Here is a 25,515-nt window from a genome sequence, read left to right on the forward strand (position 1 = left end):
TAAAGTTGGGGAAAGGGGAGAGGGGAGAGGAGGGGGGTGCATCCGTACCCCTACAGATTCTTCGGAGGCATATAAACTGCACTTTTTTTGTACAGAATTTGCAATAGTTCAAAAATGTGTTATGAAGTTGTCAGTATTGGCAATGCGTTCTGGATTGGTAGTATTGCCCTCTCTCTGTATTCCCCTTTCTACTTCTTCTTGATACAGACTGCCCTTCACTTCAGACATGCGGTCTCAACCAGCGGAAGGTGGGCTGGTGAGAAGATTAAATTCATAGACACCGAGAATATACATAACATGGTTTAAATGCTATTTATATACTATGGATGTGTGTCCGGGGTTAATCCATAGATATCCCTGAATAGGACTAGACGGTCAGTCCATGAGTATAATTTTACAAATACGTATCGGTGTGTACAATAATATACTTTACTTCAATATTGAAAGTGAATATGAAACAAGTCCACGCCGGAAGTATGTTCCACATGTAATGTACGTAGCGTCTGGTGCGGGTAGTGGCAGAGGGAGTGAACAATACTAAGAGAACAGCGGCAACTATACAGAAAAAGAAAGTAACATATATGTTACTTGAAATTCGCATAGCAGACTCGACTACTGCTAGCCATGTATTTCATTAAATTTCCCTTGTATATCTATACAACCTATATATTTCATCATATGCATATGCTATTCCAAACATCAGCCGATACTGTTGCTCAGTGATAAATGCGAATAATTCAGGAAAGAAATTCTTTACTGTCTTCTCTGGTTTTGTATCTATCGATTTTTGTCACCATAACCAGGTCTGTGTTTCATTAAGGCCTCGATTTGCTGCACAACATGATGACGTATTTTCCATTATCGTCAAACGGTGTATTGAGTGACTGGCTGTTAATGTAATACGTCTGCGGGATACACCGGTAGGAATATAACGACAATCATGTTTCTTAAGTCTAATGCGTTTCAATATCACATGAAAATTGAATTTTGATCTATCTGGTTCATTATACCGCATTACAGTACAAACAACCCCATAAGAATGATTGCATTTGTATACCGCAGCAGCGATATATAGTACGGAGTAATACAAGCGGCATTGCACTCGGGGTAATGGATTAAAAGGGTGGTGTTACAGTGATGTACGTTCGCTGTATTGAGATGTGGAGAACAGAATACAGTGGACAGAATGTGGAGGAGGCGAAGAGAGGGGTTGGGGATGGGGTGGGGATGGAGGGTTTAATTTCCAAACATTGCTTTCTGATTACGGTGTAACATATACCAAATATCACAGCTATAAATGCAACTCACAGCATTAATGTGTGTCCCGCATCACTTGTTCGTTGCACCCATTTCGCCAAACGTATACCTAGTTTGGTTCAGAGTCTGGTCATAGCCTAGTTAATTATCAATTTATAATAACAAACAAAAACATCCCTCGTTTATTATAAGTTAATCTATGTTACCGACTATTCCAGATGATTCACTGGAAGTTATTTTAGAGGATTTTTTTTTCTGTCACTGTGAATAACATGTACGCTATACACGGAATTGCAGAACAAAGCCACCCCCCCCCCCCTTCAACCTCTCTTTGTTTTCACCTGTCGAAGCCTGTTATACATTCCCATGATCTCGAATTGTGAAAACGAAAACTAGAAGTAATTTCACCTGTCCAAACTTCGTCAAACTGTTAAGTCTCCCCAAATGTGGAAAGGTTAGCTCGAATGGGGGAAAGCTTCTGGATCTGTTGGTTTTTTTTCCATTTAATGTGCGAACAATTGATAAGTTCTTCTTTTTGTTTGGCTTTCACCGTAGAGCAGACGGATATGTGACATCGGTCGTGTCATCTCGTTTTAGAAGGAGATTGAAGGAACGACATGAGCCTCGTCAAACAAAAATGTCTTACAGTGCGGCTTATACCAGTAGCCCACTTTATTACATTAAACACTTTGCACTTGTCCGTCGAATCCAGAAATACGATCTAGGAGAACACTCTCAAACACCTTGGTCGTGAGATTTAATGGATCCCTTTCGAACTTAGGGGGAAAAAATCACGAAATTGCTGCAGACACAAATCTTTATTTGCAAATTTAATATTGGATTTGAGGATTGACTCACCAAAGTGAATTAAATTTAGGTGATTCACGACAAGCAAGAGGTCGACGAAAGAACTTAAAGGAGTCATATTGGTACAGCATTTTGGCAAGTCGTAGGACTTTGTAGAAGCTTAATTTAAATATTTTGTATAGTGACGTGACTACCTCACGTTGTGTGGAATAAAGTATACCAAGTGCTGCCTGAAAAAAATACTTTAATTATATAATGTATACCATCAGTTCGGTATAGGCTTATTCGGTATGAATGGTAGGCTAGACAAATCATCTTATGGAACTAGTTTGTTCTGATTTCTAAATCTATTAATGTATTCTATGTATCAAGCGCTGCTTTTTGAATGTCGAATATGCAAATTTAAATGAAAAAAAAGTATAGCTATATTTCAGAAAGAAATGTCCTTTTATATTGAACTTGCTGATACATTATTAAACATATTAATGTGCTGATAAATTTCTAAAATCGTCCTTTTATACACAACTGTGTCATGTGATTCGGGTTTGTATTTGGTCTCTCTTTGGCTATTGGTTATAGACCAGGTTCATGTGAATTACCTTCACACAAAATTCTCACTTGATTTAACCTGCAATACATTTCAGGCTAAACGTTCAAGTTATTGGACTATCTCAATCCAGCTTCATTTCAAGTTTGACAAGTTCTAAATTGTTATTCACACCAAAAATTAAATTAAGACAATTTAAATAATGAGATCAGCGGGCAATGTAATTTGATTGTATATTCAATTGCTCCTTATATGTTTACATTATCAGATAACCGCAAATATTTATCATTAGGACTTCTGTATATATATATATATATATATATATATATATATATATATATATTATATATATATTTATTTATGTACGTGTGTTAATTAACTTGCAAGTGTAAAGGCTCATCAAGTTTGTTTCCCTTAATTGGATCCCCGTGACCTTGTGTACGTTCGACAACACAGCTTTACTGCACACACGAATACTAATAAGTTTATACATGTATAGAGAGAGAATTACTACATCGAGACAAATTCCAATATATCACCCGTCGTGCATGAATATACGATACCGTCATATACCAGCAACTATTTCAATCTAAAATTAAAGGAGCTTTGAGAGTTAACAAGAAACATCATTTAATAAGCTTAAAGTGAATATTACATTATGATATCTTATTAGATTAACGTTAACTTTATTATTGGAAGTGCGCTTTAAATGTAAAATTGTCGTTAAGTGTTAGGCTAGCTATGTTTTGTTTTACGATCAAAGTATAAGTGAGCGACGCATTTTATAAACTGAGCACGCATGCTACTATTACAGGCCTATATCTGATAATCCCTACCTTCCCCTATACCCATCTCCAGGCTTGTCTTGGATAAGAAGACCCATATATCATATAGCAAGGGAGAGGGGTGTTTTCATGACCCAAAAGGGAGTTCTCTGTATCCTCGACCAAGTAATAATTAACTCGACATAATGATGTAAAATGTGAAACAATTTCCAAATTTTGACTTGAAATAATTACGACCTATTTCCGAACGAATTGAGAGTTTCTTTTATACAGTTGCAGAAATACAATCACCCCACCCCCTCCCCGCCACCCAAAAAGTGCTGTAAGAAATGGCCGTTGGTTCAAACCTCCTTTTGTTCTAATTGCGCACTCATCTTTGACACAGGTCATGTGTTAGACCTTGCCATATACAAATGACTATAGCCTACGTATTACTTATATCAATATATAGGCCTACAATCGATGTACAGGAAACGAAACATGTAAATTCATCTCAATATTCACAGAGATAAAAATATACTAAAAATGACTTACTTTCCAGTCGAATTAATCCGCTAAATAAAATATCTTGACTGAGTTGTTCTCGTTCTGTTATTTGTTGAGTGACTTTTCCGTTAGGACGTATTAGAGTGTAATGTAAGCTATAATCTACAAGTAGGCTAAAGATGGTGTTTTTTATACTAGGTAATACAATACACCGAACAAGGAACACAGAGTAAGAGAATTCCAGTCTGTTGATCAAATATGCTGGTCTGTTATACTATATATAACACACATACCATACAGTTATATTATGTAGGCCTATATACATAACTGCTGTCTATTTGAGGCACACAACCATGCACTTTGTGATACAACCACCTTCATATGTAAATATGGACTTTACTACACACAAAATTGAACGAATAGAAGTACTCGCCCAATCTTGATATTTATTGCCAACTGTATATACAGATAAAATGAAGCGACTCCAAACCCAGGTTGTTACCCAATGTTTACAAAAAATGTCGACATTGATCTGGAACTAGGAGGAGATAAGATTTGTCTTGGTATGTCCTGATTAGACTGATAAATTGGCAGGAAATGTCTCATTCTCTCTCCGAGCGTTCTTTCTCCATGATATTACATCGTGTAACAGATATGATCATACAGGCCGTGTATCTCCGTGATTTAATATCATAGGCTAAGAGGAGAACTATCAAGTTCAGTCGTTTATCAAGATTTTATATCGTAAAACGTTCTTGCATCTCTGCACGCAAGGGATTAATTACAATTGTTATTTCTTTCAGATTTACAATATCCCTATAACTATGCCGTTATATTGCAATATACCGTCTTAATTATTGTGATATGGAACTATGCACATGCTCAGCAAATGTTACAAACAACGAGAGATCCAATGGATGATTTTTATTATCTCAAATATTCAATGATATTTTTAATTTTCGACTTTTGCATACTTTGTAATACAAAACTGCATAAAATATTTCACATACCACATTCGGTATGAATGCAACAATCTTTGACCTTTGATTTAGGTATAAACCGATTTCAGGTCATCCGAAAGTTTGTTCCAATCAGGAAGAAAAAGTAGGAAAACTACTTCGACTGTGATAGTGACGTCTGAGAATGATTATGATTTTAAGAAATTTCTTCTTCGTTTTCATGGGTTAGGGCCGACTATTTTTTCATTACATTGCATATAGGAGTATCCTTTAGAGGTAACCTTTAATACTGGCTGGTTATACCTGCATTCGATATCCACAGACAAACATTACCGACTTTAGTGTCTTTTCTTGGTAACCTCTCTCTATGTATACCTCGTACGTATATTCCTTATAAAACCTTGGTCGTAGATTCAACATAGTCAAGGGGAAGTTGAGGATGGATTTCATGCATCGGAAACAGCTCTTTAAACTCTTTTAAGAACTGTTCATTAAAGAAGCTCCACGTGTAACAAACAGGCTGATATTCTATAATCACATCGCCTCACATTCTGCCAAGATTTTTAATTGAATACTCGGCTTGTATAGCATGACGTAAGGTGCAACTTGAACCAGGATAACAAAATCAGGAAATCCCGTAATATTATCATGTTTTTGCGTCTCAGGAAACATGCATGACGAAACTTAAAGGTTTCGTTTACACACGAGAAGCTGATCTTGTGCAATGTTTAGATAAACTGAATAACCAACGAGACAAAATTAATGTAACTGTAACAGTATCGCAACCGTCTGCATACGCAGATAAGCATTAAAGGGATGGTCCATCTCAATATATTGTTCCTAACTGAAGATTTGGTTGGTCAAATCTTACCTATAGTATTAACAAGTTAGTAGATCATAAGATTTAGGTGGTAATTATGCATGACCTCATCGTGGCAGATCCATGAAATGTGTCACGATTGGAATGCTTGCTTTACATAGCTGTCAATGTATTTATAATTCAATCAAAATACAACTGTGTTGCAACAATATCATTTTCCTATGTGGATAATTTAAGGTTTGAATAACATAAAGAAAAACAAAATTCATTTTCAGCTAAATCGCCGTGGTGACGTCATTCCCTCTGCTATTTGCCACAAAATATTATCCAAAATTAGTATTTTCTCCACACAAAATGCTATTAGTTATGTGATTTTGGTCTAAAGAAGAAGAACATATCCAGCATTTCTGTTAAACAAACAACTTCCGCTGCCGTCGTATCCATTTAAAGAAAGTCACTTTATTTACTATTTTAATTTTAATTTTAACACAGTATCCTATACCTATTTCCGTTTACTCGAATACTGCCATCTTATCACTGTGTTCGTACCTTTAAACGGTTCTACGTCATCAAGAACGATAATTACAAGTTAATTACAGTTCACGTAGTCAAATACGTCGGGTCAAGTTTACTTAAGGTCAGTTACAAGGTGGTCAAGGTATATACCAATTATATGCCTATCACAAACTGTATGACAACGTATACTGTGTATAATGTGATAACGGACGAGGCTCACAGTGGGAGGTTTTACCATTTGGGAGTGGGAGGGACCTCAACTGACCGTGGCGCAAATAGGGCTATGAGGTTGTGCTTACATGTTGGGTCGACCGTCCATATTTGTGTATACAGTGTATGAGCTGTGTGATTGGTTCATGGTAAGGAGCTTATTCGTAGCTTTGTATAATTATTATTCGATCCTGTAAGTTAGGGAAACAAGAAGAAGAAACACAACAGTTCATTTACTTTAAACAAAAAAACATTTGAGATGTTTTTGACAAGGTCGTCTAATTCCTCTCTGCTTTTCCTCTTTGCCTTGTAATCGTCACAAGAATGATGACGAACCATTCACCATGGCCACAGTTTGGTTTCTACTTTCGATGACACATTTTCTTGCTTGTTTTGGTTTATATATATATGTTACGAAAACACTTCCCTTCCATGAAAATCTTGAAAGTTTTGCGAAGAATGACTTGATCTACTAATGAATGCTTATGAATACTTCTTCGGAAAGGATCCCAGCATTTTGTACCGAGTTGAAACAATGACCTACCCATACACTGGTACAAATTGTCAAATTACAAATGATCAGTTTCCGTCCTCACTGTGGGGTGTTATGCCAAATACTTCCTGCCTGAATTATGCCCATCATCGTGATCAGTATGTTAAGGACATGGAGAAAGCTACATCACCTTCCGTTGGTTTGGAGGTATCAAATCGCGAATCGGAACGGTCAGCTAAGGTTATATGAGATTATTAAAACCCCATTTTAACAAAACAACAAGATAAAAGGCATCAGGATTGGCCCTAACTTGTAGTATGATAATAATCCTTCACCCAAAGTCTTCAGTAGTACTTTGCGACGTCAGAGTTTTTGGACATTTGTACGAAAAATGCATGGCAAACTTTCAATTAACACTCTTTTTTATGAAAAGCGACACGGGAGAGCGGAGGGGGAGGGGTGGGGAGGGGGCTGTATCAAAGAACGTGCACCTGTGGTATCCGGTGTGTCGTCCATGTAGGCTATCTATACTCTAAGAACATGTTATCATGTAATTGCACCATTAGTAAGTACGGGAACCGTTTTTAAAGAGAGTTAAGACTCGTGCACAAAGAAACGTCTGAAGTCGGTAATCTGACCTAGTTTCGAATGAGGTGTAACAGAAGTTTTATTCACCACCATCGATCCCAGAAAATACACACACAGCTTGCTACCTTCGGTAATTAGACACTAGTGTACAGTCAATACATGCAGCTACGGTCAATACCCACAACACAGTGAACATAGCAGCGATGGACATCTCAGGTCCAGGTGAAAGATAACAAGGTATCACGTTTCATTACTGTCTGCATTTTGTAGCGACAAGAGAAAAAACTTCACTTGCAAGCAACGGAAAGTTAACTTTTTTTCAGAGGGCGGCACGCTGTTTGGGGCGAGTCTTCAATGCTTTTAAGAGTGATCGGGGAAATATTCTCTGTCTGTTTCTGGCCATGTAGATTCAATCTTGAGTGACCGTATACTTAAAAGAAAGAGGTTTTGTTCATAAGGCGTGTGTTGTAATTATGCTAAATGTAATTCTCCACACTCAATTTAACATGCACTATATAAGAGTACGTTCATATAGGGTGTTATGTTATGTTATAATGATGGTGTCACTTTAGTATCTGAATACAAAAGTATATAGAATGACAAGGTCATATATAGTGTTTCATAAAAGGCGGAACTACATAAATTTCGATTGTTTATTCAGGTGTGTACAATTCCTTTGTGCGAGTAATTTAATATAGCCTATACTAGATGTAAGGCTAGTGTAAATACAATGCCTATCTCAAAAAACGTTTAGCAGAGCACCCGTGTATCGGTTTGGTGAGAACGTTATAAGCGGTGACATCATCTTTTCCGTTATACATTGTACAATTAACACTCATTAACAGACACTTCCATCCATTCCGGTTCATAATTTGGAAAGTTGTTAATCCTTAGTCACTAATTATCAATTCCATCACTTTCAAACCACTCTGAAGCAGTGGCGGAGCGTCCATACAGTCAGGGGGGGGGGGGGCGGATGACCCCCTGACGGACTCAAATGGACTGCTGGCGCCCTTTCCAGCTTTTTACCACTTTTTACTTAATCGCGATTATTGACTTTGTTATTGCGCTCTCATGTACCTATTGACATTTGTCACATTTTTTTGGGCGATGACACAGTATTTATACTACGTTTATCTGCAAATTAGCAAGGTCCGGAAAGGGTCATATCCGGCGATCTATAGGGAGTATCTTTTCTCAAAAATTCCGGTCCGCTCCGCGCCAACCTGGTGGCGCTCCGCTGAGATAGTGTCGGAAGCGCCCCTACAGACCATTCTCGCCCCATTGACCAATACCCCTATCCCCGCTCCTGCTCTGAAGTATGTAACACAAAGATAGAAGGACTTGCAAGTAGCAAATCTAACCTCCGCACATCAAGTGCATGGAAAAGCGACACACTCAAACTTTACTGTTCTTTTTGATTTTAAGTAAACTTCAAACATTTTGACATCCCATAGAAACATTTCAACAGCAGTTGCAATTTGTGTCATTATAACACATCGTCTACATGGATATACGTATCAGGCGAGCGATTGGGGGAGTTCCCATCCGTCACTCCCTAGTTATGCATGGTCGAGTGTAGCAATCAGGGAGTTGTTACCCTAACAACTCCCTATAGCATATGGACTAAAGGTATCTGTTTATAGACAGTGACATCATATTTCCGTGTAATTTTGGCGATTATTTCTCTTCAAAACGGTTATTAATTCGGAACGTGGTTATTAAGTATTAGTCCGCTCTGATTCAATTTCGTGAAACACTATTAAGCCACTCTGAAGTACTCAACCAAATTAAAGAGAGTCGTAACCATAGTGACACGGTTCAATCAAGTGTGCAAATATTGAAAACAAAAATGATTCAAAACTTAAGTGTTCGTTTTGATTTTACATAATCTGAATATCATCAATTTAATAACCGAACGTGGCATTATATCTTAACAGTACAATATGGCGGCATATTTACACAGTAACACAGCAAAACAATTGACGATAAAAAAAATGTTACATTACATCCAAATAGTGCAACGTATGCCTACTCGGACTGCATATGTTATACTGGAAGGACAGCTTACCTCGAAACAACAATGTTACATGGTTGATATTCCAGGCGAGGATCTCGAAATTAGTCCAATTTCCGACACAGTTGAAAAACCTCTATTTGGAAGTGACTGCATGTATAGGTACGTTTACGAAGTAATGATCAGATGACAAGAGTAAAACGAAACACAGAAGCACGGATGGATCACTACTTATGAAGCTGGTCAATGTTCAATGCCGAAGTCCACTATCATATCAATAAAACCCACTTCAGCAGTTACTATCGTCGATTTATTTGAATTATCAGCTAGCAAATTGACTTTAGTTCTCAACTGTAAACGATTGTTTGTACTTTGAACGTCAGACATGGGCATCTGTATATAGGCTCACAGAGTGTATACTGAATCTATATCACAAAGCTAGATTTACACGGCATTGACGTTATTTTGCAGGAAACTACTAGCTAACTTCATTATATATTTTGTTACCTCGGATGCCAACGTCATTTTAACCAAATGAAAGATTCGTTGTGGATACATTGAAAAACCCCAAAGGAATTAAAACAAAATAATTAAAAAAAAGCGGGAGATAACATTCTCTAATTAGCCCGAGCAAGTTGCTCTTTAGAAGCAAGCTAATTTTAAGGGCAGTAAAGGATCTGCTCGTCCATATAAGTTTTGAGAAGGCCGTAATCTGAGATTGCAAGGTGGAGGGGCATCACATGTTACATCCGGAGCTTGAAGCTACTGTACACACTATGGTGACTGACAAAGTACAGATAGGGGAGGGGCACAATAGTCTGCGCGTGGGAACTGCATGCCAGCCCCCCCCCCCCCCCCCCGTCATCCGACATCGCTACGGGCCTGGGTTGGTTCTTTGCTATATATCTCTGTGATCAACTAGGCCCTATTGGCAGTGTATACAATCGAAAATGCACACTTATTGAGCATTTGACATATTTGTCAATATGACGATATTTAACGGCAAGGGTATTGCAGCACCAATGTTGACGTTCATGTCAAGCAGTGAATTTCATCAAAACTTCACTTTCGGTGAAATCGTACTGGTTTAAAGAAATTAGCCATGTTGACCTCAAAGACCATTTGGAACATTAGACACATTCCAATTAACGTATGAGGTCCATCATCCAAGCTTTAATGTTAACTAATGTTTTGTGAAAATTTATCAGACTTTGACCCTGTTTGACCTCATGTGAACTTTGATCTCCACATAGAACATCAGGTTTCGTGCAATCACCAAGGTGAATATGCAAACCAAGTACGTATAGTACATTTATGCTTTACTGATATATCAGTATTGTCTTCATAAGGTTTCAGATTTCGGAGTTTGATTGACCTCGAATGTCATCCAATCTTCACATAAACAATGCTGTTGATGTAGTAACAACATGTAACTTATGACATTCATCCAGGTTATATTTTTGAAGTTATCGTCCTTTTTATGTGGACCTGAAATGACCGTTGAACTCTTTTCTCTCAACCACTGATGATCTACTTGCGAGGGTGTGGTGTCCATCCCAGCTTAACCTTGGAGTAACAGCCGTACTTCACAAGGTTGTCAGATTTTGCTCTATATTGCTCTATATTGATCTATTGACCTATGTTGGCCTCAAATGATCTTTCACCTCCATCAATTCCAAAGCGGTTTTTTTCTTATTCATCAAGGGACCGAGAACAATCAACATACCAAGTGTGAAATTCAACCTAGTTGAACTATTTTTGAGTTACCGAGTCTGCTTACAATGGTTTCAGATTATGACCTTTGTTGACCTCAAATGATCTTGATCGTGTTCTTGTACTCACCAGCTTGGATCTACATACAAACTATGAAGCAAGCTTTACTATTTATTATTATTATTATTATTATTATTAATTATTGAATTTCATTTAGCGCAGCCCCAACAAAGTTTTCGGTTGCGCTTTACAACAAAATACAAAAAAAGAATAAACCATTCATAAGAAAATAAGACTATTTGAGGTATCGCCTTTACTAGGGATGTCGCATACACGCACACACAGAAGCACGCTTGTGTCAACGACTTCTGAATCGCAGGCATCGGCGTAGGAGACCAATTTGATTGGGGGGGGGGGGGGGGCTGTAACGACTTGCCCGAAAAATATAACCACAATTACATGCGCGCTCCGCGCTCGTTCAACGTTTTAATGTGCATATCATATAGGCATGCATCGGTTATTACATCGCATGCCAATAACATACAATCATTTGCCGTGTTATTACCCCTACATATTGGTTATAATTATTGGGAAGTCGTTACAATAATAATAATGATATCAGTTCCACCATTGAAAAACACATTGCAAATTATTCTTCTTTCAGTTGGTGCCCGAAAAATTCTCAGCATATTGCCCGAATTTTCACAAAATTTTTTTGTTAGGGGGCTGCAGCCCCCCCCCCCCCCCACCTCCTACGCATATGGTCGCAGTGATCCCTTTGCGATTAAGAACGCATAGAAAACATCTACCAAAGCTCAAAAATCTCAGTTTGAGGAAGATTAGAGCGCGTGGATTCGTGTGATGGCGCTTCTAGTGATACTCATCTGTTTCACAGTTTGTGACGTTCAACACGGTAGTGTGGCGCCCTACAAGTATTGTGAAATTGGCAAAGGTCCTAGAACTGTGTTGGAACGTCTTTAGAGTGATGCAATTGGAAGTTCTTACTTGCATTACTTGTTATGAAGTCAGTTGTAACTCTGATTATTGCGTAATACGAAAGACTACATTGAATGAACCTAATGGGAGTATACTTAGAGCCCTCCTTACCCTACGTGTGTCTTCTGCAAGGGTATCAGGAAGGGGCGATCCGCGAAACAACCGCTATAAACTGTGTGAATTTGTTAACAAGCTGTGTTCAATCTAAGTATGTCGCAGAAAGCCAGAGACCCGAGAACCAACTTCACGAGCTTTATTTATGACATTGTGAACTCAAAAAATTCTGTGTGGAGAAGTTCAATTCTATCTCGGAAGCCCAGCTCAAAGCTGAGAGATACTGCATGAGCTACAACCTACGGTTTGGAGGCATACTGAGAAGTAGGCTGAAAACCCGAAATTCAGAACATTCTTCGTAATCACCTTAACATGGAAACTGTTTCGATTGAAAATGCATACCACGTTGGACAACGGCGCTTATACCAACCTCGCCACATCATCATCATCATCATCATCATCATCATCATCATCATCATCATCATCATCATCATCATCATCATCATCATCATCATCATCATCATCATCATCATCATCATCATCATCATCATCATCATCATCATCATCATCATCATCATCATCATCATCATCATCATCATCATCATCATCATCATCATCATCATCATCATCATCATCATCATCATCATCATCATCATCATCATCATCATCATCATCATCATCATCATCATCATCATCATCATCATCAAACTTCTGTATCGTACACAACGGCAAAAAAACACTCTCCGCGGGCCCGTCGATCCAGGAATGAAACCTTTTTCTTTATTACCGAAGATTTAATACAGGAGGACTTCAAAACAAAAGCTCGATTGTGACCGGTGATGAATAAAGCCTTTAAGATGGTGAGCGTCCCAGTTTTCGAAACGGCCAGCTCTTTATCAATGGCGAACTTTACATTGAACCAACACTGTGCGATCGAATTGATCCCCAGATCAACCGATTCACACAGAGATTACAGTAACAAATCTGTAAATCTTAAAGCTTTGTACCAAAGTATATACTGGATTGTGCTGACAAATCTGATAAATCGATAGCATGTGCTATAAGGTTTGCAGTAAGAACTGAGGATATTTTTTATTCCAACAAATCCCAAACAACTAGATTTGTTGGAATTACATATATCCTCAGTTCTTACTGTAATCCTAATAGCACATGTTACCGATTTATAGCACGATTCAGTTTTTAATGTGGTAAAAAAATTAAGACTTACAGTAGTAACTGTGTTCTCTATGTGTATCGGGTGCCCAGGTACGTCTTCGCACATCGCAGCCGGAAGGAAGGCCAGACTCGAGAGCCTAGTGCTAGGAACTTTCGTCCGTTCCCATTTTTTAGTTCTTATATATCCTGTTTGTAAAGTTGCTAAGTTGTATATTTGCATTGTTGTTAATTTGTTTAACATTTCCAGTTTTTGAAATATCAATTGTGGTGTACCACAAGGCTCCATTCTTGGACTTCTGTTAGTTTCTTGTTTACGTAAATGATTTGTGGAACTGCATATCTGTACTCTCCTTTACCTTATTTGCAGACGACACTAGTTTCCTTTATAAACATAAAGACCTCATATACAGATCACGTATACTGAGCTAAAACCGGTTTCATTATGGTTCAAAACCACTAAATTTTCATTAAATATTTCTTTAACCAATTTCACGATTTTTCATCCTTTGCAGCTTAAACTTGCATGGCACTGTTGAGTTATTCATTGATTGTTATATAATTGTCCTAGTTAATAAAGCCAAATTTCTTGGCTTTTATATCGACTCCAACCGCACATGGAAACACAATATCGATATTCTTTGTTATAAAATTTCAAGATTAATTGGTATATTGTATCAAATCAGCTATTTCGTCCCATCTAATATCATTACATCCTTGTATGATTCACGTTTTCATTCGCAACTATCCTATTGCAATATTATATAGTAAAAAAAATACTTTCTTACCTGAATCGTTTAAATATTTTACAAAAAAGGGTCGTTCGTATTTTGACTAATTCTAATTATCGTGCACTAACCAAATCCTTATTCTTCACTCAAAGGATTCTTAATATTTCTGATATCTTCAATTTACAAGTGGCTGTTTTTATATTCAAGTATATGAAGGAGGTTCTTATCGCTTAAGTTTGATAGTTGCTTTACATTATAACAAATCCATTGTTATAACATGTCAATGAAATTGCTCATCGACTTTTTTAAATAACAGTGGCGCTAAACTTTGGAATACACTATATAGATAACAATATAAAAGCTATAAATAGTATCTTCTCCATAAAAAATAGGTTAAAGGATCACCTTCTAAATCAATATTGCTTGTAAATTGTTAATTGTATTTGTTTTTTGCAATCATTATTGCTAGTACGTTTTCAATTACCTTTGTTTTTTTCTTTGTTCTTTTCCTCTACTGTTGTATTGTGTTTATCTGTACTGCTCAACTTGGACTGGGGACTGCTCGTACAAGCTAATACATTTTCAGTCCTCCTCCACCACTCTGTTTCATCTTGACTCTGTACTACTCCTCTTTTATTGTTTTTCTTTGTTCTTTCCTCTACTGTTGTATTGTGTTTATCTGTACTGTTTTACTTGTTTAAAGGGGACTGCTCGTACAAGCTAATACATTTTCAGTCCTCCTCCACCACCTTGTTTCATCTTGACTCTGTTCTAATCCTCTTTTATCGTTTTTTCTTTGTTTTTTTTCCCTCTACTGTTGTATTGTGTTTATCTGTACTGTTTTACTTGTTTAAGGGGGACTGCTCGTACAAGCTAATACATTTTCAGTCCTCCTCCACCACCTTGTTTCATCTTGACTCTGTTCTACTCCTCTTTTATCGTTTTTTCTTTTTTCTTTTCCTCTATTGTTGTATTGTGTTTATCTGTACTGTTTTACTTGTTTAAGGGGGACTGCTCGTACAAGCTAATACTTTTGTCAGTCCTCCTCCACTACCTTGTTTTATCTTGACTCTGTACTACTCTTCTTTTATTGTTTTTTCTTTGTTCTTTTCCTCTATTGTTGTATTGTGTTTATCTGTACTGTTTAACTTGATTAAGGGGGACTGCTCGTACAAGCTAATACTTTTTCAGTCCTCCTCCACCACCTTGGTTTATCTTGACTCTGTACTACTCCTCTTTTATTGTTTTTTCTTTGTTCTTTTCCTCTATTGTTGTATTGTGTTTATCTGTACTGTTTTACTTGTTTAAAGGGGACTGCTCGTACAAGCTAATACATTTTCAGTCCTCCTCCACCACCTTGTTTCATCTTGACTCTGTTCTACTCCTCTTTTATCGTTTTTTCTTTGTTTTTTCCCTCTACTGTTGTATTGTGTTTATCTGTACTGTTTTACTTGTTTAAGGGGGACTGCTCGTACAAGCTAATACATTTTCAGTCCTCCTCCACCACCTTGTTTCATCTTGACTCTGTTCTACTCCTCTTTTATCGTTTTTTCTTTTTTCTTTTCCTCTATTGTGTTTATCTGTACTGTTTTACTTGTTTAAGGGGGACTGCTCGTACAAGCTAATACTTTTGTCAGTCCTCCTCCACCACCTTGTTTTATCTTGACTCTGTACTACTCTTCTTTTATTGTTTTTTCTTTGTTCTTTTCCTCTATTGTTGTATTGTGTTTATCTGTACTGTTTAACTTGTTTAAGGGGGACTGCTCGTACAAGCTAATACTTTTTCAGTCCTCCTCCACCACCTTGGTTTATCTTGACTCTGTACTACTCCTCTTTTATTGTTTTTTCTTTGTTCTTTTCCTCTATTGTTGTATTGTGTTTATCTGTACTGTTTAACATGTTTAAGGGAGACTGTTCGTACAAGCTAACACTTTTTCAGTCCACCTTGGTTTATCTTGACTAAGTACTACTCCTCTTTTATTGTTTTTTCTTTGTTCTTTCCTCTACTGTTGTATTGTGTTTATCTGTACTGCTCAACTTGTTTAAAGGGGACTGCTCGTACAAGCTAATACTTTTTCAGTCCTCCTCCACCACCTTGTTTTATCTTGACTCTGTACTACTCCTCTTTTATTGTTTTTTCTTTGTTCTTTTCCTCTATTGTTGTATTGTGTTTATCTGTACTGTTTAACTTGTTTAAGGGGGACTGCTCGTACAAGCTAATACTTTTTCAGTCCTCCTCCACCACCTTGTTTTATCTTGACTCTGTACTACTCCTCTTTTATCGTTTTTTCTTTGTTTTTTCCCTCTACTGTTGTATTGTGTTTATCTGTACTGTTTTACTTGTTTAAGGGGGACTGCTCGTACAAGCTAATACATTTTCAGTCCTCCTCCACCACCTTGGTTTATCTTGACATTTGTACTACTCTTCTTTTATTGTTTTTCTTTGTTCTTTTCCTCTATTGTTGTATTGTGTTTATCTGTACTGTTTAACTTCTTAAAGGGGGACTGTTCGTACAAGCTAATACTTTTTCAGTCCTCCTCCACCACCTTGTTTTATCTTGACATTTGTACTACTCTTCTTTTATTGTTTTTTTTTTGTTCTTTTCCTCTATTGTTTTACTGTGTATATCTGTACTGTTTAACTTCTTTAAGGGGACTGCTCGTACAAGCTAATACCTTTTCAGTCCTCCTCTACCACCTTGTTTATCTTGACTCTGCACTACTCCTCTATTATTGTTGTGGAAATATACTTAGACTCAAACTAAGTATTAGACAAGGAAGCTCCCTAATGATTCATTGATGGAACTTGAAAACGAAAGATAAGAAGAAAGCAAAAACAAAAACATCCAAGTAATTAAAAGTATATTTATTAAGCATATTTATTTCATTCTAACCCCTATTTCTAATTTAACACACAGAAAGGGAAATTAAAAAGTAGTCGCCCTCAATATATAACCAGAGCTAATGAGATTACTATAGATGCCCATAAAATAAAATAAAATAAAATGTAGGTTAGTATATATTGTCGATATATTTATTAACTGAACATCCTGCTTATTTCCACGATGAATGCCCAATCCGTTCCAACACCTTTCTCTTGATATCACCATCGACCTGTTTAATATGTAAAAACACATATTTTATACTCACATATTTTTTAGGGACACGAATCATGTACTTGCCCAAATCTTACCAGGTAAATGTTACTGAATCAAAACTTTCTCATCTATTTATAGGCATCAGGAGGTAAAGGAACATAACAAAGTCCCGTGTTTATCTGTCCACCAGAATATGAGTTGACTACTTGTACACATAAAAGATAAAGTTTTTAACAGTTAAAACGCTTGGAATCATTTAGCACGATTATAAAGTTTAAAATTAGCACTGAAAACTACGGTATAGGAACCTTACTTATATCATGAGGTTAAATGTTTGTAAATGAATAACAACTGAATATGGATTTGTTTGGTTTAGTATACACCATATCAAAAACACAGTAAAATTAGATAAAGAGAGAGCAAAGTACCCCTCCCCCCTCCCTCCCCCCCAAAAAAGAAGAAAAAAGAGAGAAAAAACGGAAAAAATAGAAAAATTAAAAAAGATAAAATAGTATAAAAAAAGCAAGAACTGTATTTTATTAAGCTGTACAAGTATTGCATAATTAGTGACACAAATTTGGCATTAGATGTTTCACAAAGACCAAAACTAGCATATTTATCTTGGTTATAATATAGTACTTAGAAAAATATCTGGCAAATCCAGAGAAAGATTTACAAGTGAAAATAGATGTTTATAAAATGACACTTTGGTTTGAAAGAATTTTTAGTAATAGCTGTTTACTCATGTATTACGTTAAATGGAAATGTAACAGATGTTGAAAGAGACTTGATGGACTTGTCTAGTGGACTGAAAATAAATGCACTAGTCTAATTTGACTGACTTATACCAGAGCCGCTGATATACCATAACTATGATCACGTGTTATGAATTATATTCATTTCTAAGTTTGAATGAAACTGCAATTACCACCGCTGAAAGTGAACTTCTGTGTCATTTTCAATGTGACCTTTACTAAAAGACTTTACATAGTTTATCTCATTCATATCTGCCGTATACATATATTAAAAAGTAATTAATATGAGATGTTTTCATATGTAAGCTGAAGACATTTGATACCATCTTCAACGTTAAAATGTAATGTTTATCTTACAAATCCGGAATAATCAATCAACAAAAACATTAATTATTATACTCTTTTGCCCAATCTCGTTTTATTAACTACAACAATGTTCAATATTTTGTTTATTGGGAATATTAAACACGTTTCCACGTGGTATTCTGGGAAATAATAGGTTTACCAGTCATACATGAGCTTTAATATAAACGTCAGTAGTGATTTCTTTTTCTATACAAACCAGTATGGATGTATCTACTACGAAATTTTTTCTACCTCCTTTGTTTTATATCGTATGTTTTTAAAACTTTGTTAAAGTCTGTTAAGACATTCTTACTAAGTAAATCAATATCGAAAATGGAACTATACAGGTAGTAAATATATCAAACTATTATATAAACGACATTCGTGTTTTACGAAGTATTGTGCTATATGTATATAATGACAAGCACAGTTAACAAAGCACTTTTTCTTATTTAAGAATCGATTAATACAATTTCCAACCATGTTTACTGCAAATGAATAGAACAAGTAAGAAAAAAAGGTGTATAATTGTTAACTGATTGATAAAAACATAAAATATTAATGACAACTCTTAATATAGCATTGATACTGATTTGCACTTAAAAATGCCATATTGATAAATTTGTAGGAACGTAGTTACAGATAAGCTATATTTTCATTTGTCTTTCATGAGGTTGTTTTGTCGAGTTTTCTTTGGTTTTTACTCTATTTACACTTCTTCCTTTACTTTTCCCTCTTTTGTTGTATTACTTTCTTTATATTTTGCTATCAATTATGTACAGAGGAGCTGCTGGCTCCTTCAGAGATACTTGTTCAATCCTTGACGTTATACAAGAGTAAAAATGTGTTGAGGGCTCCTCTGGAAAGCAGTGCTTCTGCACTGAGCAGGACTACCCTCATTAAAGATGACAATAATAACAATATTAAAAATAAAAAATAAAAATAAAAAACAAAAAACAAGATAAGTAAAAAAATAAAAAGATTCTGAACACGACAGAACTATCTCTGATAGAACATATTATATTTAACATAATGTTTATAATAGATGTTTGTGTTGAGTGCAGTCACGTATCAAATAACTTCTAATCATGGAAAAATAAAGTAGTTAACATCTTAAAGACAGGTGAGCGATATATTGCCCAAAATTTCATAAGAATAACATGATTATAACATATATGTTACATACTTAATATGCTTTACCTTACTGTTGCTAACTTTGGCAACAAGGCCAATCATGTGCAATGCTCTATCTGCATTGATAGTACTACAAGTTAACATTATAAAGTGTATCCTAGTGATAGATGTAACGTTATTTGACTAAACGCCCCTTCAGACAGCACTGATCCCGAATTTAAGTACTTTATCGTATACATTTGACACAGGTAAAGTATGTTTTAACTGAATCCCTTTGACACGTGCCTCATGTACCATTTACACCGTCCTTCAGGGAATCTGATAACATCACAATTACTGTTTAGGAAATAAATAAAGCGACATGGACATGGGCATGCAAACTGCATCCGCCGAATCCTTGATGAAATACTTCAACCCTTCGCAATACCCTTGGTGAAATATAACTTGGAACTCGTCAAGTGCAAACTGTGGTGAAAATGAAACAACCCTGAACTTTTCACATGAAATCATTGCTGTTTTCATCCAAATATATCCTATATGGCCGGAGAAAATACTAACGTTCAAGATGTTTAACTCAGAGACAGATGGTCTAGAACAACTTGTATGACCTTATCATCCATCTGCTTTTAGCAGTTTTTCAGAAGCATCAGAAATAAATGGCACACAATTACCCCGCAAAAAGGTGTGACACTTCAAAAGGAGGTATGACATAAAATAATCTTAGCTTACTTAATGTTGCCATCAAAATGGATAATATCATAGTATAACATCTCACATGATATGTAACTTCAAGTTATGTTTTTCATTTGTGGGAAGTCGGTCAAAACAGCTACTGGGACTCTAACTAGTAGAAACAGTCACAGCTCAGATGCTGGTACATAATATCGGTAAATACGTAAACCATGAACTGTACACAAAAATTAGGCAAAACAAAAAAAGTGACACACCTGACATTGGTGTCAACAAAAACAACACTAAACTCAATTTTTCTGATAAAAACTGTAAATTTAGTTAATTTGTAAAAAAATTGTAAAGTTTGTAAAATGTAAAAAAACAAAATTGCAAAAATTGTAAAAAAAAGTAAATTTCAGTATGATTGCTGCAAAAGATGTATTAAGTTCTTTGCAAAGTGAATGAAGTCAGATGGTCAGAGTTCGAATACTGGTTATAATGCTTACCAGTAAATTTGAAAGCTATGCAAGAAATATTGAAGAAAAAAGTAATATTGTCAAATCTGAAACTTGATTAACATCAATACTTATTGACAGCTGTGACTGGAAAAAAAGAAGGAAAAGAGCTCAGCTGGAAACGTTCAGAATATGCCTCACTATTCATATCAAGGTTTTTCCATAAAGGTATTGTATGCGTGTATGTATGGGGGTATGAATGCGTGTATGTGTGTATGTATGTATGGGTGTATGTATGTATGTGTATGTATGCAGTTAAGATCCTCCTGCAAGCAGGAACTCGCGAAGAAGCCTCATTGGCTTATCAAAGCCGCTAGCTGACCGAAGTCAGCCCCTTACATTCATATTTAACGTCCATAATTATGAATTGTTAATTTTCAACAACTCTGTAACTGGACGACATACATTAATCTTGGAGTAACTCGAACCAGGGACCCTTGTGATTGGAAGGCACTGGCGTAAACCACTGATCTAACACTCACTCATTTCAGCTGGTAGTTCCACTTTCTCTTCATCTATGCCATGCTGCTCTAAAAACATCTCGAGAGTGGTGGGTCTGTTATTGAGTGCCTGTTCAATTTCACTATCAGTGACAATGCTCTTGTAAGTTTCTGATTCCATCAGTTTCTTAAACGTCGACTTAGCTTCTTCATCGTGCCAGGTGAAGTGTACATACTGAGACAAACATCTTGAAATAGCACACGTGGTGAAGCCTAACTTACTGCTACTAAAACTGTGTAACATTGCATTAAGGTCAACGTATATCAAAACCCATGCTTCACAACCAATAAAGGCTGTTTCGTTAGTCAGAAGAATGTTTGGTTTGATAGGTGTGGATTGAGTAGTTTTAGATTCATCCTTCGGTTTGGTAGAGATATTACTCCCCTCTAGAAAATCCAGTGCATTATCACTTCCTGTGCTAAGAGATCTTGTTAACACATGGGGAACATGTAGGTTCTGATTATCAACACGCGCCAAGTCTTTTTCTTGGTCCTGTTTTTGACATGTGTCTTTTTCCTTACTTAAAGTTTTCATAGCAATTGAGGTAGTGCAAATTTTGTCTTCGACAAAAATGTTAAGTTTGTTACAACTTTCTATGAGAAGCTTTGAAGCTTCTTTCTCACACTTACTGTCTGTGACAGCAGTAAGAAGCATGACAATGGAACCAGGCCATTTATCCTTTGTTGTTAACTGATCTCTTACAGTTAGGACGCCCAGCTTGATAAAAAGTCTTCTCAATGTTTCAGTCATTCTAATTTGGCTGCAATCACAGTTCAAACAGTTAACATTTGGATTAGTAACAGATTCAGAGCTTGTTATTCGGCACACACATTTTGGGACCCGGTACAAAAGCGGTCTAGGGCCAGGTGGAATGTCTCCCATCTCTGTATCAACATGACCATCACTCATTGACTCTTCAAATAGTTTGTGAAGTTTCTTGGTATTAAATGGTACTCTCAGATTTTGTCTCAGATACATGAAGTTAAAGCTTTCAGGACATTCACTCTGGACCCAGTCCGGATCCTGATTGTTTTTCACATCCACTCTAAATGAATGGGTCGCAATAGAAAACCAAAAAGTTTTGATTGACTTTCCAAGTTTGCTACCTTCTTTATCTTTGACTAATTCTTCAAGGAACTCTTTAAATTTGGTTAGCAAGTTCAAGGGTATTTCATCTAAGAAGATATGCAGCTCCGACATTTCCGATGCTCTACATTGAATGGCCGCTCCTAAAGTTTGTGCTAAATCAATTCCTGGTTTTAAATTTGGGGTACTCTCAAGAAAATCTTTCGCCATAAAATATTCAATGTGATCGAAATAACTTCGACCTGCCTTACTCTCACTGCCAGTTAGTTTTTTCAGGTGTCTCATTGAGAGATCAGGCTGGTCAAGATTTATATGTTCACCATCAACAGTAATATCTGTACAAGATACCATGAAAACACTCTTGTGAGCGTTTCTTTCATTCTTCTGGATTTTTTCCTTCGCAATCTCTCTTGCCTTAAAGACTAACATCAGACTTTTGCCTGTGCCATAGTCTCCAGCCAGAGCCTGATATGGGATGTTTTCACTCTTGAGAAGTGTCTTCTGATCCTCAGTAAGTAAACTGAAAAACATTTCGCTCCCAACTGCCCTAATCCCTTTGGACAGCAAGTACGGAGCTTCTATCATATGTGTCAATCCATAAAACCTTTCTACAAGCCTGCAATAGTCATTATCTTGAATGGAAAATTCATTGGTTTTTGGGATACCTATGAATTTGTCAAGTTTTCTCACATCAGTCTTGACTTGTAACAGATCGCATTTTGTTATGATACGGCTGCTATCTAGATGGCACAGTCCTATGTTTCTCAACCTAGAGCAATGGGTGTATGGAAGAGCCAAGAGTAATGTGACAGGAATATTCTTATCACCCAGCCAATCGCGATTCATTTCAAACATGACCCATTCATCCTTTTCGAGTTGCTCCTTCGCTTTGCGCAGCCCCTTTTTCAGATTAGTACCCGCTGCATGAATTGCCTTGACCTCGATCAAGATGATCCCTAAATGTCGAGAAAATATGACGATGTCAATCTCGCCTTTGCTAAGGGTGATAAGGGTGATAGATTTGTGACCTTCACCATTGTTGATGTCAGAATATTTATAATTGGTCAATATACACAATGGTACCTCATGAACCTTAGACCAACGTTGCAGGCTTTGAGCAATGTCATCAATGGCCTGCTTCTCTCCCAACATACCTGAACATTTATCAAAACTTTTCCTTTTTCTGTCTAAATTAACCCTTTCATGATGCTCTTCCTCTCCTCTACTGACCACACTCTCCTTTCCGTCTAATTGCCCGGATGAAGCATTGCCATTTGATACCTCACTAACAACTCCCTGAGCAGTTTGTTCCAAGTTTCTATCGTCTTTACCCTTTCCCTTGAAGCCAGTCCCTCTCCCCCCTGATGCTATTTTATTTCCAATCTTCTTAGCAAATGTTGTAAATTTATTTTTCATCCCTTGCCCCTCTTTCCCTTCACCATTTCTCCATTCACATTTACCTCTTCCTCCACCCCTACGTGATACACCTTGACTCGTTGTCCCAGTTTGCCGTTCCACGTCAGTGACATCACTGCTCTGTTCTCCTAATGCTTCCCTCTGTGTACTATCACTTGGCAGTCTCTGTGAAGATGTGACTGTTGATTCATTGTCTGCCTGTCTTCCTTTGTTGTTCTGCTTGCCTTGGCTGCCACCTCTCCCTTTACCTTTCTTCTGCTGTGATCCTTTCTCCAGCCATGTTTTATTCACTTCACCCGATTTCCTGTCCCTTTTTTTATTCATCACTAAGGGATACCGAAACGTCTTATTGAGTAAATCTTGCTCTTTCAGACGAGTTTGCGATGCCTGTTCAAATTCTTTCTGATCCTGCTCCATAGAGCAACCACTAGAAATGATGACGATTTTATCAAACAGCGGTCGTCTCAAAATGAGAGGGTCTGGAGGCACGTAAAAACCTTCACATACATAACATTTCTGAAGAGAGGAAAAAAAGTAGCTTCAAGTTACTAACTAAGATTACAAGAATAGCAAGTAGTTATTTGTACTCGTTCAAAAAGATTAACCCCGAAAGTACAACACGACAAGTCTTACCGTACGTTGTTCTTCTGAGAGGTGGTCTTTAATGCACTCCATAGCTTCTTGATGTTTCTTAGCTGCCGTAGAATCTATTTTCACATCTGTACAATGGAGAAGCTTCTCATGACAGTCCTACAATAAGACCAGGAGAAAATGATTCTCACATCATATTGAAAAGAGGTCTAAATATAATGTATAAATTTTAATGAGATCTCTACATATGATACTCATATCTGTAAACTTGAAAATATATTCAATTCAATTATAGCATACCATAGATATTGTGACTTTTGTAGACAGATGTTACAAAACTTGCCTATACTTTAAGGTATAATCCCACCGATAAATACTTCACTAGATAATACATTCAAGTCTCCTTCAAATTAATTACAGACTTCTCAAACAAAAACCTATCAATCAAAACAAAACAAGATGGCTCTGTATTACAGTGAATTAAAAGTTGGCTGCAAAATGAGTACACAGGTCTACCACAAAGATGAAACAAAAATGATGACAAAATACCAATTAATATGCATAATCAAGAACAAAGGTTTCCAACGTACTTTACATTCCAGGCCTGCTTTCCAGATATTTTTGATAAGAAGCTTAGCTTCTTCGTCAGCTGTATTAACATCCCCATCATAGGTGGCTTGGCATCCCTCTGCCTATTGACATGAATATTAAAGGACATGAAAGTTGGGAAAGTTATAGGGTCATTTTTATACTTCTTTCAGCTTGAATGTAACTGATTTATTTCTGAAATGATTTGTAAGACAAACATCGGAGACTGTAGCTGCCTTTAAAAATTGTTTGATGTACTTCCCACATCATCCAAACGAAAAATGAAAAAAATTAGATCAAAATAAGTATTTTCAGAAGGAAAAAAATAATGAAAAAAGAAAACAAAAAGTACATACACAAAATCACTTGGACACATGCAAACCTGCATGAAAAAGGGATTAATTATACAGTTATAAAAGTCACAAATGATCCCTCTCTACCTGACAATTTTTTGTTTTATCACAGATGTGCTTGATTCGTTCTTGATCGACTTGGTTGAGAGCAGAGTTATCCTGTAACTTCTTTAGAGTGGTCATACAATCCATCCACTGGTGACATTCCTACATAACAAAGACAAAACTAAGTTAAAAAACAAACAAAATATCTTGCAATTTGAAAATGAGAAAAATAAAAGTAGCAAGGACTGGTAGTTGACAGAGTAG

General features: G+C 36.5%; 2 protein-coding genes across 4 annotated transcripts in view; both read right to left on the bottom strand.

Moving 5' to 3' along the window:
* LOC139973221 (talin-1-like) overlaps positions 1-9,891 on the bottom strand; it is a 58,337-nt gene extending 48,446 nt beyond the window's left edge. Inside the window, exon 1 of one of the 2 annotated variants that reach the window (XM_071979750.1) lies at positions 9,540-9,891. The gene's annotated coding sequence lies outside the window, so the exon portion shown is untranslated. Of the gene's footprint in view, positions 1-3,930; positions 4,093-9,539 lie in introns of those variants that run through there. The other variant, XM_071979752.1, reaches the window with a different exon arrangement.
* A 7,122-nt stretch (positions 9,892-17,013) lies between these two features.
* The window catches only part of LOC139973860 (uncharacterized), a 39,429-nt gene continuing 30,927 nt past the window's right edge, over positions 17,014-25,515 (bottom strand). For both annotated transcript variants that reach the window (XM_071980735.1, XM_071980734.1), the window contains exons 25-28: positions 25,294-25,413; positions 24,856-24,957; positions 24,308-24,424; positions 17,014-24,190 (exon numbers count right to left, since the gene is read on the bottom strand). In XM_071980735.1, the coding sequence (XP_071836836.1) occupies positions 21,143-24,190; positions 24,308-24,424; positions 24,856-24,957; positions 25,294-25,413 (3,387 nt within the window). In that variant the 3' untranslated portion in view covers positions 17,014-21,142. The remainder of the gene's footprint in view (positions 24,191-24,307; positions 24,425-24,855; positions 24,958-25,293; positions 25,414-25,515) is intronic.

This window comes from Apostichopus japonicus, chromosome 9 (assembly GCF_037975245.1).
Source record: "Apostichopus japonicus isolate 1M-3 chromosome 9, ASM3797524v1, whole genome shotgun sequence".
NCBI lineage: Eukaryota > Metazoa > Echinodermata > Holothuroidea > Aspidochirotida > Stichopodidae > Apostichopus > Apostichopus japonicus.